Raw genomic sequence first — 16,959 nt, 5'->3', positions numbered from 1 at the left:
TTCTGTAAGTCTCCACAAGGTTTTCACTCACTGTTGCTGGTATTTTGGCCCATTCCTCCATGCAGATCTCCTCTAGAGCAGTGATGTTTTGGGGCTGTCGCTGGGCAACACAGACTTTCAACTCCCTCCAAATATTTTCTATGGGGTTGAGATCTGGAGACTGGCTAGGCCACTCCAGGACCTTGAAATGCTTCTTACGAAGCCACTCCTTCGTTGCCCGGGCGGTGTGTTTGGGATCATTGTCATGCTGAAAGACCCAGCCACGTTTCATCTTCATCTTCTTGCTGATGGAAGGAGGTTGTCACTCAAAATCTCACGATACATGGCCCCATTCATTCTTTCCTTTACACGGATCAGTCGTCCTGGTCCCTTTGCAGAAAAACAGCCCCAAAGCATGATGTTTCCACCCCCATGTCTCACAGTAGGTGTTCTTTGGATGCAACTCAGCATTCTTTCTCCTCCAAACACGTCTAGTTGAGTTTTTACCAAAAAGTTCTATTTTGGTTTCATCTGACCATATGACATTCTCCCAATCCTCTTCTGGATCATCTAAATGCTCTCTAGCAAACTTCAGACGGGCATGGACATGTACTGGCTTAAGCAGGGGGACACGTCTGGCACTGCAGGATTTGAGTCCCTGGCGGCGTAGTGTGTTACTGATGGTGGTAGCCTTTGTTACTTTGGTCCCAGCTCTCTGCAGGTCCTTGACTCGGTCCCCCCGTGTGGTTCTGGGATTTTTGCTCACCGTTCTTGTGATCATTTTGACCCCACGGGTGAGATCTTGCGTGGAGCCCCAGATCGAGGGAGATTATCAGAGGTCTTGTATGTCTTCCATTTTCTAATAATTGCTCCCACAGTTGATTTCTTCACACCAAGCTGCTTACCTATTGCAGATTCAGTCTTCCCAGCCTGGTGCAGGTCTACAATTTTGTTTCTGGTGTCCTTTGACAGCTCTTTGGTCTTGGCCATAGTGGAGTTTGGAGTGTGACTGTTTGAGGTTGTGGACAGGTGTCTTTTATACTGATAACGAGTTCAAACAGGTGCCATTAATACAGTTAACGAGTGGAGGACAGAGGAGGCTCTTAAAGAAGAAGTTACAGGTCTGTGATAGCCAGAAATCTTGTTTGTTTGTAGGTGACCAAATACTTATTTTACCGAGGAATTTACCAATTCATTCATTAAAAATCCTACAATGTGATTTCCTGGATTCTTTCCCCCCATTCTGTCTCTCATAGTTGAAGTGTACCTAGGATGACAATTACAGGCCTCTCATCTTTTTAAGTGGGAGAACTTGCACAATTGGTGGCTGACTAAATACTTTTTTGCCCCACTGTATATATATATATATATATATATATATATATATATATATATATATATATTTCAGTTATGGCCACAAATGGGTCAAACAAAAAGGTAATTTTCCAATTGAAAATAACTTTATTTAACCTGGAAGAACACAAACAAACAAACAGAACACATGGTTTCAGCTGGAAGACTTCCTCCCTTCCCATCAATCTTTGTAGGGTGGTGTCTGGTTGGTCCTCTTTACCGGCACCCTCTCCTTCTGCTCCGGAGCGCTGAGGAGCCAGACCTGCACCCGGCTCTCGTCCTTCGTCACCCCGAGACTCTTCCAGGTCCGAGCCCTCAGAGAAGGAGGTCTCCTCTTCCTCCCAGACCCATAATGCTGCTCTGATCCCGAGCTGGAGGACTCCACCTTCAGCTTCTCCGGCTGCCGGTGCCTCCGGGCCTTCGGCGCCTCCTGGAAGTTGCTGTAGCTCTTCTGCTTGATGGAGGAGATGAGTCTGGCTCTGCTGCTGCTGGCCTTATAGTCCCTTTCCTCCTCATCCTCCTCCTCCTCATCATCATCCTCATCATCTCCACCGCCACCTTTGTTATCCTGCAAGCAGTGGTGTAAAGAAACAAAGTACATACTACTTAAGTACAATTTTGAGGTACTTGTAACCATTTTATGCTTCTTAATACTTCTACTGTACTACATTTTGGACTTACTTTTACACAACTGGGTACTTGTACTTTAACCGAGTATTCTCAGTTTATGGTAATTTCTACTCTTAAAAGTCAATATTGTACTTTTTACTCCATTACATTTATTTGACAGCTTGGAGTTACTTTTTAGAGATTTAGATTAGCTTGTAAAAGAAAATATATATAAATCAAATGTTACATACACGTTGACATAAATGTAGAGGTTAAGATATCCAGCAGCAGTATATAAAGTATTTAAATTAGCTATACATTTAACAGGTGTGATAAAAACTGTACATTATCAGTAACTCAAGATATGATTCTGAAATGGGCCATTACGTATAAGGATAACTTTTACTCCTACTAATACTCCAGTATAACTTGATGCCGATACTTTTGTACTTTTACTGAAGTAAGGTTTTGAATGCAGGACTTTTACTCGTAACAGTACTTCTGGAATTAAATATTACTATTACCGCCTCTGCTTGTGAGAAGGTCTTCTGCTGCCAGGTGAGGAACTCCGCCATGCAGTCCTTCAGGCGAGCGGTGAAGTCTCGTTGGGTCATGGAGGCCTCACACCTGACCGCCACCGTGTTCTCCTTCAGCTTCTCATACTGGCTCTCAATATTGCTCACCTCATCCAGGATGTCTGCGGAGAAGAGCTCCTGCACGGCCATGGACCTCCCAATAAACTCTGCACATACGTTGTTCTGCTTTCGTTTCCTCAGCTTTAGGAAGGAGAGAAAGTGCGGCATTGCGGTGAAGTGAATGGCTTTTGCTGCAACAAGCTTGTGATAGATGTACACCACATCTTGATGCCCTGAGTTCACTGAGTCCTTGAGAAACTTCTGGATTATGTCCCAGTCCCCCAGGGCGAGTCTAATCGGCACACGGGGGATGGCGAGTTGTGTGTTGTACAAACCAAACATCAGATAAAGGCCTCCCGCCCTGATCTGGTAGCTGTATGGAGGCAAGAAGTACTTCACAGCCGTGGCTAAGGTTACTCTGCTGAACCTCTTCTGCTCAGCCATACTGACGATGCCTATAAAAACATCGGAGAAGCCCATCTGCCTCCAAGCGGCGGAGAAGTACTCGTACCTGATGGAGTCCGACTGCTGGAAACGAGCAAGTAGTTCCTCCACATCTTCAGTCAGAGGATCGTAGAAGAAGTCACTGTAAATAGGTCGTTCACGAGGCATCCTGTCCACAAAATGTGCACCTCAGAAACAGCCAGGAGTCTGAAGGAGCTCTTCAGAGCAAGTGAGGCTTTTCATTAGATAATCACACCCAGTGGAAGGAGTCAATTAGGGTTATTTCAAAGCAGGTGTGGTCTGGCAGCAAGGCTTAAGTGGACTTATTCTATTGTGCTCATTTTCAGGTTCATATTAGTATTTTTCCTCTACTTTAAAGTTCAAAAAGGTCTTTATTTATGTCAAAGTGTCTGTGCTGCAGCACCCCTGTTACGTTTCATGACAGCAGCATGTCTAAAAGGCAGTGCACCTAAGTTTAAAATATAATAAAATGACTATAAAACAGTAACACTAAATATGTACGTATCGCTCACTTCCTCAGGGTTTCACTTGCATGGACCATCAATAAGTTATCATTTGAATGAACTCAGAAATGGCCCATTTATGATGATGCTAATAATTATGTTTATGTGGCACAACTTCTTTATGAATTTTTCATTACATTATTTTAACTTGAAAGACGATTTCCTGTTGTAAAATAAATTCCATGTCATGCGACCAAGTGACTCCAAAGTATTATTTATTTTAAATAGCTCCCATGTCAAATGACCTATTGACTCCAACCCAATGCAACCCTACACTGGAAGTAAGGAACATCTTTTATCTGATCTTATTTTAGATGATTATTTTCAATATGTTTCATGATATTTTGGATTTCTGCCCTGTTCAAATGAATACCTGCCAAAACAAATCTGTTTTTTACCCAAATCAAGTCACATTTCATCAAAAATAAATAACTAATCCAAATGCCAACTCCACACACAGATCAGAACACAGTAGTTATATCATAGGAGGAACCACATGTGTCTTTGTTAAGGGTTTTATTAAGACTTAACAAAAAGGGATCACCTGTTTGGTCTGAAAACAAGCTCTGGGTTTTGCTTGAATTTAGACCAACACAGGGATTACAAAATAAATATTCACTTACTTGAAGCTGATTGAAAGTAAAAAGGGACAATTTAAGAAAACATGAAGCAAACAGCCAGAGTGTGATATCTTATTTCTCCGAATCAAGAAATATTAAGGAAAACTCTCCCAAAAATGTACTCGATGTTAGCTTGAAAAGGCAGTTTCTATCATCCTAACCACCACATGGTAGAATATTAAGAAAATGCATTGAATATGTTTTGATGTCAGTAGTGACAGGCTGTCAGTGATTTCATTGAATAGAGGGTAAGTGGATTCACCATTTTTTTAATAAAGACATTTAGAGATGTGTCTGAAGGTCTTTGTAAATTACAAGGGGACAAATGTGAGCAACTTGAAAAAAAAAAAAACGGAGCACCAGGTAAAAGTAAATCATTTTACCATTCATCTGAACCTTTAATGAAAAAAAGGTCGCGAGTAAAACCACTTGCTTTTGCAGAGCAACAAAAAGTTAATTTGTGTAGAAACGTCCTTTAAATACTCTTCTGTGTACTTTTAACACACAAATGAATGACACAGAATAGCAGAGGGGAGCTTTTGGTTTCACATAATTCAATGAATGGCCAGAACAAAAATAAACTTGAAACATAAAAAAGCTGATGTCTCTGTGAGGCAGCGGTGTGTCACGTGATGCTTCCCTCCGACTACCAGCCTCCTTTGCCTCCTTTCTTCTTCTTCTGTGGTACCTTCTTGCGCGTTGCCCCCGGCGCTCCAGGTTTCTGCTGTCGGGGGGGAACCACATTGCTGGCGGGGGCCGTGGAGGAGCCGGACGCAGAGCCGGGTCTGGGGGAGGTGGGGGGGCTGCTGGCCGTCTTACTGGCATCCCTGGAACAATGGGGGGAGAAATCATGTCAGAAGGCAAGGCATGGATTTATAGAGCACCTTTCAACACAAGGCAGTTCAAAGTGCTTTACAAACATGAAAGACATTAAGAAACATATTATAAATGGCATTTAAAAACACTCATTTAAAAGCAAAGATAATAAAACATGAATAACAAAAAGGTACATGAATTAAAGTTACAGTGCCGTGTAAGATACACACATCTGAAATGTTTAGGTCGGACTCTCAGAAATGTCTCAAGGAAATATGTTTTTCACTCTGGGAACAGTTTGCTTTTAAATGTCTATGAAAAACCCATTAAACAAGTTCAAATGTGACGCCCCATGTCTCTCTGTGCCCTCAGATATCTTAAAGGAATAGTAAGAGGTCCATTTCCTTTCTTTTGAAGAGTTAAATGAGAAGATTAACACAAAAAAAAATGTATTCAATATACAACGACAAATAGTTAAAAAAGCAAATTTGACTCATTTGAAAAGCTGAAAATGAAAATGTAGGTGATATTTTATATTATAAAAATGTAACAATTGTTTTATTAAAAAGTTGTCACTGCCTCACATATGGCATACTTGTATTTTGGCTCTGCACATCTCCACTGAGGAATTATTGGCAGGGAATCAGAAAGGACACTTGAGTGCTTCACTTCCATCAGAGTGTAGATAATGAAGGTTACAGCTCCACCCTCAGGTCATGATCGTTTACTCACAGCTCGGCCGAAGCTCCTGCTGTCGCTCCCTGTGTTCCTTTTCCTATCGTGTCCTTCTTCTTGCCCTTCTTCTTGCCTCTGTAGTAGGTACGCTCCCTCATGGGCAGCCACCGCTCCATGTCAGGGGTCGCTGAGAGGTCGCAGTTCTTGGGCAATTTGCCTAGAAAATACAAAAATATCAGGTTAGGCAGATCTCTGGTAAATAACTGGATGCTAAGTTACCAAGGTGAGTACAGCTTTTAAGGAGTCATGTCTTTTTGAAGCGTTTTCTCAAAGCAAGTTCCCATTCTTTGTTATTTTGGATTTCATTTACATTTAAAGTTGTATTAGTAGTCGTAGCAGTAGTAGTAATAGTAGTAGTAGTAGTAGAAGTAGTAGTAGTCGTAGTAGAAGTCGTTGTAGTAGTAGTAGTAGTAGAAGTAGTATTAGTAGCATAGTAGTAGTCGTTGTAGTAGTAGTAGTAGTAGTCGTAGCAGTTGTAGTAGAAGTAGTGGTAGTAGTATTAGTAGTCGTAGTAGAAGTAGTCATGTCTTTTTGAAGCGTTTTCTCAAAGCAAGTTCCCATTCTTTGTTATTTTGGATTTCATTTACATTTAAAGTTGTATTAGTAGTCGTAGCAGTAGTAGTAATAGTAGTCGTAGTAGCATAGAAGTAGTCGTAGTAGTAGTTGTAGAAGTAGTATTAGTGGTAGTAGTAGTAGTAGTGGTAGTAGTTGTAGTAGTCGTATTAGTAGTAGTAGTAGTTGTAGTAGTCGTATTAGTAGTAGTCGTAGTCGTATTAGTTGTAGTCGTAGTAGAAGTAGTAGTCGTAGTAGAAGTAGTCATGTCTTTTTGAAGCGTTTTCTCAAAGCAAGTTCCCATTCTTTGTTATTTTGGATTTAATTCAAAGCACCAACAATATGTGATGATTTTGCATACCTTTCTTTTTCTTCTTCTTCTTTTTGATGTCGCCTTGGCTGTAAATAAAAACCCAGACGGAAGCGTTAAGGAGGTGAAGGTGTAGCCCCTGAGCTCATCCTTAATACTTTTCTATGAACAAATACCATCTAAATGTAGTTTATTTCTGAAGCCGGTGAGATTACCTCTGTTCTTTGGGAAGGTTTTCTCCGATGACCTTAGCTGCCTTTTTCCTGACGTAGTTTGCGCCGTGGGAGTTCTCCAGCTCGTCCACGTCCACATTTAAGGCCATCGTCTCTGCGGAGGGGAGGTGTTTGCTGAGGCTGCACAGGAATGCTTAGGAAATGTACATTTAATGTATACAGCTTAAATTAATCCAAGAGTCATTAACAACAAACAAATGCATTAAAATACAATACGGTAATAATCTCAGGTTGGATAACAAATAACGAGGCTCCATTACTGTTTTCTATACAATTAACATGGTACTAGTCTTTAGCGTTTGTGGTGTGGTCTTCTAGGGCTGCAAATGGAAACAACTTTTCATTCTGACAATCAGTTTCACAACTAAGCAATGCCTATTAGGGCTGCACGATATTTTTTTTAGAACGTGCGATATTAAGTAGGCAAATTAACTCAAACACTTTATGTTACAATTCTTTTGCTGCTTGCTACAAAAGGAAAAGTTGTGCGGCTCTCATGTCAGGGGCACTTGAGTGAGTGACAGGCTCTGCATGGACAGCAAACCACCATCACAATCAAATCGGTGATTAAAAGGTAAACACACTGAATAAAGTAGTTTCATGTGTTTCTCCAGTTCGGCGCTGCTAACCGAGCTAGCTCAGCTTGTTGTTCTGATAACTTAAGATTCAGACGTCCGTGACTAAAATCCTTCATCCGGTTAAATATAGTTAGAAAAATACCAATTGTATCATTCAAGTTCAAGAAAGCAAGTATTTTCTTCAATTCCTGTATTTTTTCCTATCGCAATATATATATATATATATATATATATATATATATATCGCAGGGGGAAAAAATCGTAATGTCAGTTTTTTCCAATATCGTGCAGCCCTAATTCCTATTATATCTTCCTAAAAGCAAATGTGGCGTTTTAATGTTTCCTGATTTATTGGATCATCCAATATCTAATATCTACAATTTCAAATGTTCAGGAGGTCAAAGGATACGATTTGGCTTTATCTGTGTCCACCAGAGAGTACGCAGAGATGAGTTGTGCCAGTGTGTGGATGTCCTTAGTGTTTTGCCTGCATTAGGAAAAAACAAAAACACGTTTAGCTTCATTGTTCTCAAGAAGAAATTCTTCCACATTTGAGTTTTCCGGCTCTATAAGCAGCGTGTAACAAACGAGCTACTTAGTCATGCAGGCAAGAATGATTGAACTGTAAGCAGAATCGACAGCTGGGAGATAACTTCCACACCAAAAACACTCCACACTTTTCTGATTGTGAGTGTTTCCACAGAGCTGCAACTCACTTCCACAGCTGCTCCAGATCACTGATGGCTTCTTTTTTCCGACCGTACTTCAGTTTGAAATTGGCAGCTTCTCGTACAAGAGCCAAGTGAGCAGCAGATCCGGACTGTGGAGGAGGAGGAAGAGCAGGACGATCATTCAATGAAAAATACATTCAAAAACTACTTCCTGAGGTGGCTTAAATTGTCATATTAAAATATTATGAAACCACCTTCACTATAGGTGATACTTCATTTTGACTCAAAGTCACTTGATGCTTTCATGTTATTTTCACAATTAAAACATAGGACACAAACCTGCTCAGACTGGTAATGCTCGATCCCTTGTTTGAAAACCTCGATAGCGCTGTCGATGTCTTCTTCATGGGAGTACATCGTTACCAGAGCGGAAATCTGAGGAGTCAAAGACACGGTGAGATCAGAGTTCAATTATGGCGCTTTTCCACTGCAGCAGTTAGCACGGTTTAAGCGGGCCGGGTAGTTCCGGCTCAGGGCTACTTTTTCACCTTTTTTCTGGCCCTCCAAAATCCCTTACCGGGCCAACAACTGGGCTGAATATGCTAAACTAGTGACGTCAACACTCTCGACTGCTAAATGCTCAAGAGAGAATCGCTGGCAAGGGGGCTACAACTACAACAAAATGAACATATTTTACGGTGATTTAATTGTAATACACGTTTCAAAGTCGGCAGACGAAAAACCTTTTAAAATGCGTGTTTTCTAAATGGAGCTTGGCTAAGCTAACGCAGTATATGCTCCGACCGTCCACACTCACAACAACGGCCTACAGACATAAATAAACCAGCGACTGTATTCGCCATGACACAGACAGTCTGTGGTTTGTACTTGTTTAACTTGTGTCTAGTTTCTGAACAGATATGAGGAGCTTTGAGCTCTGAGGGCTAACAGCTAACGGCTGATGTTGGTTTTGTGTTTCGCATTGAAGATGACGTCACGGCAGTTTTATGCAGCGTCGCTCCGCCCGCCGAAAAGCCGATCGCCCCGCCTACACTGCGTTACTATAGTTACTACCACAGTTCCTAAACTGTAATGGAAACGCAGCATAAAGTGAACCTGGCCTAACCATACCGTACTAAGCCGTGCGAGGCCCGGAGTGGAAAAGCGCCATTAAAGAGTTTACACAGTTACCAGGGGACATAACCCAGCCATGCGTTAGTTAAAAGAGACTTTGTGACAATTCTGAGCAGACTTACCATCCCCGATTTGTGCTTGAACTCTTCTATGGACCTTAGAACATCACAAGCTTTTGTTACGTGACCTGAAGACCAAAAACAGAGTATTATAAAACAAATGCTGCCATGTGACCATTATAAAGAATCCCGTAATTTAACATTTTATAAAACTCTGAAAGACTGATCATTAAAAGACATAAACTACTCAGTTAAACAACTTAATTTGCCTCATTTGAACAATTTGAATGTGTTTATTAGAAGACCCTGGATAATTTAGGACTGACACCCTGTCCTAAGGGAGTAAAGGTAAGTAAGAGTAGGGTCTGTAATCAAACCTAATCAGTGTAGATCATATCTGTACCTTGTATTAAATAGAGTTGTGCCATTGTCAGTTTGATGCCAGACGCACTCTCTGGATGTTGGTCTGAGAATTGCTGGAAAACAAAAGGAGAGTTAGAAAGCATGGTCTAAGAAAACAGAAATCACTGAAAAACTAAATTCAGGGTTTAAAAAAAAGTGTCTTTCAGTACTGGCCTACATTTGTATCGTGGATTGCCTAACTGGGAATGAATCATCCCCAAGTTGGTGTTTGACTTTTACATGATCAGAAAGAAAAGCAGGAGGATGTATTTAGATTTAAAAGGTTGTCTATTATACTGTGTTTCATCTATATATTATAGGTCTCAGATATATACAGGACATGTCTCTGAAGTGTTTGGCTCCAAACACCAAACAGATCATTGCAGCATTACCCATAATCCCCTCTGTTTCCAAAGTGCTGATTCTCTGTCTGTTACTTTAGATGAAAATAAGGAGCCCCTCCCCACGCCCCTCTGAGAGAGATTTGGTTACAAAGAACTCAATGGTGCTCTAGGAGGAGATTCAGGTGATAAGGGGGGGGGGTTACCTTGGTTGCTGATTGGCTAATGGTTACACAAGACAAAACATCGTTATGACATCATAAAGTGGCCAAAATCTGATCAGCTCATTTTCAGACAGGTTTTTATAGAAATGGGTCAGGACAAAAAGAGAGAGAATCTTTGTTCCTGAAACTTTCAGAGTCTCTTTACACAGAGGGGACACATGTTGATGTAGAAGAGACATGAAGAAGAGGGGACACATGTTGATGTAGAAGAGACATGAAGAAGAGAGGACACATGTTGATGTAGAAGAGACATGAAGAAGAGGGGACACATGTTGATGTAGAAGAGACATGAAGAAGAGGGGACACATGTTGATGTAGAAGAGACATGAAGAAGAGGGGAGACATGTTGATGTAGAAGAGACATGAAGAAGAGGGGACACATGTTGATGTAGAAGAGACATGAAGAAGAGAGGACACATGTTGATGTAGAAGAGACATGAAGAAGAGGGGACACATGTTGATGTAGAAGAGACATGAAGAAGAGAGGACACATGTTGATGTAGAAGAGACATGAAGAAGAGGGGACACATGTTGATGTAGAAGAGACATGAAGAAGAGGGGACACATGTTGATGTAGAAGAGACATGAAGAAGAGGGGAGACATGTTGATGTAGAAGAGACATGAAGAAGAGGGGACACATGTTGATGTAGAAGAGACATGAAGAAGAGAGGACACATGTTGATGTAGAAGAGACATGAAGAAGAGGGGACACATGTTGATGTAGAAGAGACATGAAGAAGAGGGGACACATGTTGATGTAGAAGAGACATGAAGAAGAGGGGACACATGTTGATGTAGAAGAGACATGAAGAAGAGGGGACACATGTTGATGTAGAAGAGACATGAAGAAGAGGGGACACATGTTGATGAAGAAGAGACATGAAGAAGAGGGGACACATGTTGATGTAGAAGAGACATGAAGAAGAGGGGACACATGTTGATGTAGAAGAGACATGAAGAAGAGGGGAGACATGTTGATGTAGAAGAGACATGAAGAAGAGGGGACACATGTTGATTGTAGAAGAGACATGAAGAAGAGGGGACACATGTTGATGTAGAAGAGACATGAAGAAGAGGGGACACATGTTGATGTAGAAGAGACATGAAGAAGAGGGGACACATGTTGATGTAGAAGAGACATGAAGAAGAGAGGACACATGTTGATGTAGAAGAGACATGAAGAAGAGGGGACACATGTTGATGTAGAAGAGACATGAAGAAGAGAGGACACATGTTGATGTAGAAGAGACATGAAGAAGAGGGGACACATGTTGATGTAGAAGAGACATGAAGAAGAGGGGACACATGTTGATGAAGAAGAGACATGAAGAAGAGGGGACCACATGTTGATGTAGAAGAGACATGAAGAAGAGGGGACACATGTTGATGTAGAAGAGACATGAAGAAGAGGGGACACATGTTGATGTAGAAGAGACATGAAGAAGAGGGGACACATGTTGATGTAGAAGAGACATGAAGAAGAGGGGACACATGTTGATGTAGAAGAGACATGAAGAAGAGGGGACACATGTTGATGTAGAAGAGACATGAAGAAGAGGGGACACATGTTGATGTAGAAGAGACATGAAGAAGAGGGGACACATGTTGATGTAGAAGAGACATGAAGAAGAGGGGACACATGCTGATGTAGAAGAGACATGAAGAAGAGGGGACACATGCTGATGTAGAAGAGACATGAAGAAGAGGGGACACATGTTGATGTAGAAGAGACATGAAGAAGAGGGGACACATGCTGATGTAGAAGAGACATGGAGAAGAGGGGACACATGCTGATGTAGAAGAGACATGGAGAAGAGGGGACACATGTTGATGTAGAAGAGACATGAAGAAGAGGGGACACATGTTGATGTAGAAGAGACATGAAGAAGAGGGGACACATGCTGATGTAGAAGAGACATGAAGAAGAGGGGACATATGTTGATGTAGAAGAGACATGAAGAAGAGGAGACACATGTTGATGAGGAAGAGGGGACACATGATGAAGAAGAGGGGACACATGTTGATGTAGAAGAGACATGAAGAACAGGGGACACATGTTGATGTAGAAGAGACACATGTTGATGTAGAAGAGACACATGTTGATGTAGAAGAGACATGAAGAAGTGGATTTTGCATAATAGTTGACCTTGAAGACAACAGCAGTGTAATGACTCTGTACCTGCAGCAGCTCGATGGCCCGGCTGTGCTGCTTCTCTCGGCACAGCTGAGCCACCTGGATCAGGACCGGCCGGGGGTGACCCGGGTTCTGAGCCTGGAGACTGGACGACAGCTTCCTGCACTGCTCAGCCTGTGGATGTTAATGCACACACATGATCCTGATCAGCAACAGGATCTCACATTCTGAGAAGTCAGCCATTCCTGTTCTCCTCTTGATGTGAATGCAACAGCTCTTCATCTACCTGGTTGGTGTACATGGCCAGCAGGGATTTGTTGAAGTCGATGGCCTGCAGCTGCTTCTTGGCCAGCTTGTACTCCACACCTTCAGCGTTCGTCAGCTTCACCTTTTTCTTAGAGTCAAACACGTTTTGGTCCTACGGAAACAGACAGCTTTCATTAAAACACATTCAATTAAAACAGTATTTTGCTTATGATTTATGATGAAATAGTAGCCAAATGTACTGTGTTTGCATGCAACACTTGTAGTGCTCTATAATTCCGTATATGACAACAGGGTCATGTTAAAACATTATTCACTTAGGACATTTGGAATAAGCCTTTATTATGTGTAGGATTTCCCAATAAACACATGTGGGATATGCAGATAGTTTTATGAGCATGCAGTGTTTCCGCCAGACCAGGGCAGCGAGGGCGCCCACCCAGAGAGCGAGGGGGGGGGGGGGGGGGGGGGGGGTGACGTCACGTTGTGTCACGTGACTTGAATTGAGCCGTCCCTTATAGATACCATCTCTTTACGTATTAGTGATGGGATATCCGGCTCTTAACCACAGAGCCTCTGTTTCGCCGCTGCGAGGCTCCACTAGCCCCCCGCCAAGGCTCGCCGGCAGAACACTTTCCGTCACAGGAACACGCTTTCCTGGCAGCGAAAAGAATCCTACCAGCAGAGACTCCTTTGCCCCTCCAACAGAGGGGTGTCCTGGTCCTTTTTCCTTTTCGTCACTTCAAGCGATAAAAACTCTCGATCTTCTCTGGAATTTCTTATTTTTTTGGACTCCCTCGGCTCGAGTTCAGGGTGACGTCAAATGACGGCAAGACGCCCCCCTGGCGGAAACGCTGTGAGCATGTATACATTCGGGTTATGCTTTTCAATAGTGTTTTCTTTGCGACACAAAGCCTTTTGCCTGTTTATGGTCAGCTATTTGTGTTATTCAGAAAACCATTTCATGTCTGTTGTAAAAGGCTTAGTAGTAGTAATGTTGTCTTTTCCTCAATCAGGGCAGAACTTGGATTATTTTGGGCATGTAAATGTTGGAGCGTCAAACACTCACCTTGTTTATTGTAATGATATTGTTGGCAGTCACAGCGAGCAGCCCCACGTCTGATGGCCTGCGAATAAAGAGCATGGAATATTCATTTAACAGCTCCACTGTTCACGCACTAAAAACTCACAGCTTATGTATTGACTTGTGTACATCTACGCCAGTAACAAGTTAACAGGCATTTCCATACAATTACAATCACATTTAACTAGGATAGACTATATTTATTTAACATGTGCTACATCATTTCTCTGCTTTTGATGAACTCACTTGAGCTTGATGACCTGGTTGTAGAGCTGCAGAGCCTCGTCCGTCCGGCCCTGTAACTGCATGACGTACGCCATCTGAGAATGGATTACAGCCAGCTCTGACTCGATGTCCTCCTCAGTCACATCCTGAGAGGGACAAAACAACAACCAGTGATTATCAGGAGGGTATTGAAGACAAGCGTGGGCTTTGTTGTGCATTTAGTCCAAAGAAAAACACCATATTTAATTCATTTGTGTATATTCTTCTTGTTTCTCTTTTGGGGTATTTAGAAATGTGGCGGCTGATTTACCCACGCAACTTCCCTCAAGATAAAACTATTCTACAAGATTATTGCCTTTCACAATTCTTTCTTTACATATATTAAGAATCCATTTTCATTATTGTCCACTTGATTATCTTTCGACATCAATCCACATACATAGTGCATCACATCGTCATCTACAAGCATCTTCTACCAATAATGAATAAGGCTTGATAAAACCAAAAGCAGCACTCACAGAATCCTCTGCCAAAGACACTCTGCACAGCTCTGTGAAAGAAACACAATCAGTTCACGTCAAACCAAAGAATTGATCAAATAGAAATCGGACAGAAACTCAGATCAGAGAGAGACTGACCCTCCGCTTCCTGTAGTTTGCCCAGCGCCTCTGTCAGCTGTCCTTGACCAATCAGAGCGCAGGCAGCGTTGTAGCACAGCTCATACGTGGACTCAGGGAGACCCAGATCCTCCTGTAGCAGAACACGCAACACATCTTCTTAGTACACAATACATGCGTGTTGAAAAATAAACAAACTACATTTTTTTAAATGTTGTTAAAGAGCTTACCAATGGCGCTTCCTCCCACTGACTCATAGACGCCACCACAGCAGAGAGGTTGGTCTTCCTCTCCTCCTCGTACTCGTCCTGGGAGTTTCTGATGAGGTCAGTGTAGACGGACTTGCAGTCATCGTAGCGCTCCATCCTGTACAGCTGCAAAATAAAGAGAGAGACACTTACTATCAGCAGGAGTCTTTGAGAGGTTGAGAGAAAACCTTTGATGCTTTTCCATCACATTCACAAACAAAGAGCTGGGTAGGAACACCGTCTACTTTCAATATACATGGTTTAAAAGCTAAGTCCACAGATCAAAGACATCCAGCAATAATTAGATGCCGTTCAGCCTCACCACTTGACCATAAAGCTCCTTCAGCTTGTCTGTCTGCTCAGGAGCAGACTCGATGGTCTTCAGGGCGCTTTCCACTCGGTTCAGACGGTACTCGCAGTACGCCTTCTCAAACACAACGTCACTGAGAAAGGAGAGAGATAAACATTATTTCAGTGGGGAGATGGAGCCAACTGCACGACAAGTACTCACGTTATTGTTTGTGTGTAAAAAATGTATTCAGTTATGTATATTGTTGAACAGTTTTGATAACATTAGCATTAACGTACAGCATTAAAACAACGTATAGGTTGTATTTTAAATAGGCGAGCAAGTAGGTGTTGTGACAAATGTATTTATATAAATATATCTGATAGTACTTCAGTGCCTGTGCCCCTCGAGTATTAAATGAATGTAGGCTTGCCGTTACAAGTGAGTTACTATTTTGGAAGAGCTAGGATTTGTGTATGTCAGTTATTACTTGTTTTCCCCTCTATAAAGCACTTTTTACTGCTTTTGTACAAGACTGTGCTCTACACATACACTTGAATACGGTCTATAAGAGTCAAAACATTTAAGAAAAACAGAGAAATAGTATATTACCCGCCGAGCAGTTTTGAATGAGTGTTCATGACATTCAGCGCCTCTTTGAAGCTGCCGTTCTGAACGAGGCAAACTAATTTACAGTGAAGAGCAGTCACATCCTCCCTGTTGTCTTGCACAACTGTGAACAAGATAAAACAAAGCAGATTAAAGAGATTTTCAAAGAGTGTGTCTTAAAAAAAGAGAGCTTAAATCACGAACAAGTGTATTTCTATAAAAATAAACCAAATCAGACAGAAGGAGAATACATAGAAATAATGAATTGAGAAAAGGAATCCTGATGAAACCTAACCTTAAAACATGTTGTCTTCTTAAGTATAACAGTGCATATTACCTGCACTATAATATGAAAATACCCCAATAAAAAATGAAAGGAAACTAGTGTTTCCACTACACTAGTTTGATTATAATGTTTGTATCATTAGTAGGCTAAATAATAGAAGGAAGGACTGATTTAGTGCTGACGGAGAACAGTATTATTGAAAGAAAAAATGTTTCTAAAGGTCTGGTGACAGCTGACTGAAAGCTGGTTAGCATTATGATTAGTTAGCTGTAAGGCTAGGGACACGTCACTAGTCAAGACAGGACCACGCATTTCTTCAGCTAAATACTACTTTATAAGGTCACATCAAATCTACACACACTCGATGCATGTGTAGCCACGACACTCAAGTATACATTTATGAATATACTTTTACCATACAAAGCTAATTGCTTGTTTGAGAGACCTGGCAAGTACATGTGTAACCACCATTAGCTTAGCCACATGCTAACAGCTGGTCATGCTGTTGGCCCTAGCTCAGCCACTGAAGAAATAGACAGTTTTTCCACTGTTTACCAGCAATTACAGGTTTTGTTTGAGAGTAGCAAGGAAAGATGTGAATACGTACTTTTAGTCACAGCTTTAAGGGCTCTTGTAAAGTCTCCATTCTGCCCACAGCGGTTCACTTCGGTCCACAGCGAAGCGACCGAGATCCCTCCGCTCGCCATCTTCGCTGAATGGGCTCACAGAGTCTGCGGAAGTAGAAGCTGTACACATCCAGGTAAACAAGAATTCTGTATATTTATTTTATTTTATTTAAATAAATACTCAAAAAGATTATTAATGATTGACCACGACTTCATTCTATAATGTAACTTATAATAATAATAATAATAATTCTATATGTGTGTTACATTCGGGCAAATGATGCCTTCATAGCCAACGTGAAAAGTGAGGCTTTCGTATAGCTGCCATAGTAGGCAGTTAGTAGTAACATCGTTTAT

General features: G+C 41.6%; 2 protein-coding genes across 2 annotated transcripts; both read right to left on the bottom strand.

The window, feature by feature from the left end:
• Positions 1-1,417: 1,417 nt before the first annotated feature.
• On the bottom strand, positions 1,418-3,317 carry LOC117540265 (snRNA-activating protein complex subunit 1-like). The gene is made up of 2 exons (XM_034206857.1): positions 2,466-3,317; positions 1,418-1,900 (listed from the first exon to the last, which is right to left on the bottom strand). Exons 1-2 carry the CDS (start codon positions 3,186-3,188, stop codon positions 1,514-1,516), a joined length of 1,110 nt encoding a protein of 369 aa, XP_034062748.1. The 5' UTR covers positions 3,189-3,317; the 3' UTR covers positions 1,418-1,513.
• Positions 3,318-4,043: 726 nt separating this feature from the next.
• On the bottom strand, positions 4,044-16,741 carry srp72 (signal recognition particle 72). The gene is made up of 19 exons (XM_034206843.1): positions 16,584-16,741; positions 15,694-15,814; positions 15,115-15,235; positions 14,775-14,918; positions 14,566-14,677; positions 14,446-14,477; positions 13,949-14,073; positions 13,688-13,745; positions 12,641-12,772; positions 12,400-12,528; positions 9,656-9,728; positions 9,316-9,380; positions 8,399-8,494; positions 8,105-8,208; positions 7,798-7,875; positions 6,793-6,930; positions 6,629-6,666; positions 5,713-5,872; positions 4,044-4,991 (listed from the first exon to the last, which is right to left on the bottom strand). The coding sequence occupies exons 1-19, from the start codon at positions 16,681-16,683 to the stop codon at positions 4,811-4,813; spliced, it is 2,007 nt and encodes a 668-aa protein (XP_034062734.1). The 5' UTR covers positions 16,684-16,741; the 3' UTR covers positions 4,044-4,810.
• Between the last annotated feature and the right edge of the window lie 218 nt (positions 16,742-16,959).

The sequence above is a fragment of the Gymnodraco acuticeps genome, unplaced genomic scaffold, assembly GCF_902827175.1.
Source record: "Gymnodraco acuticeps unplaced genomic scaffold, fGymAcu1.1, whole genome shotgun sequence".
In the NCBI taxonomy this organism is placed as follows: Eukaryota; Metazoa; Chordata; class Actinopteri; order Perciformes; family Bathydraconidae; genus Gymnodraco; species Gymnodraco acuticeps.
Note: the sequence above shows the minus strand (reverse complement) of the source record. Positions and strands in the feature narration are given on the sequence as shown.

Bases quoted from the DNA above. Each gene is read 5' to 3' on its own strand.
- LOC117540265 (XM_034206857.1), bottom strand. From the start codon at position 3,188: ATGCCTCGTGAACGACCTATTTACAGTGACTTCTTCTACGATCCTCTG. The intron at 1,901-2,465 runs GTAATAGTAATA...CACTGCTTGCAG, and splicing joins CCTTCTCACAAGCAGAGGCG to GATAACAAAGGTGGCGGTGG.
- srp72 (XM_034206843.1), bottom strand. From the start codon at position 16,683: ATGGCGAGCGGAGGGATCTCGGTCGCTTCGCTGTGGACCGAAGTGAAC. The intron at 12,773-13,687 runs GTGAGTGTTTGA...CTGTTTCCGTAG, and splicing joins ATATCATTACAATAAACAAG to GACCAAAACGTGTTTGACTC. The intron at 9,381-9,655 runs GTACAGATATGA...TTTGGTCTTCAG, and splicing joins ACAACTCTATTTAATACAAG to GTCACGTAACAAAAGCTTGT.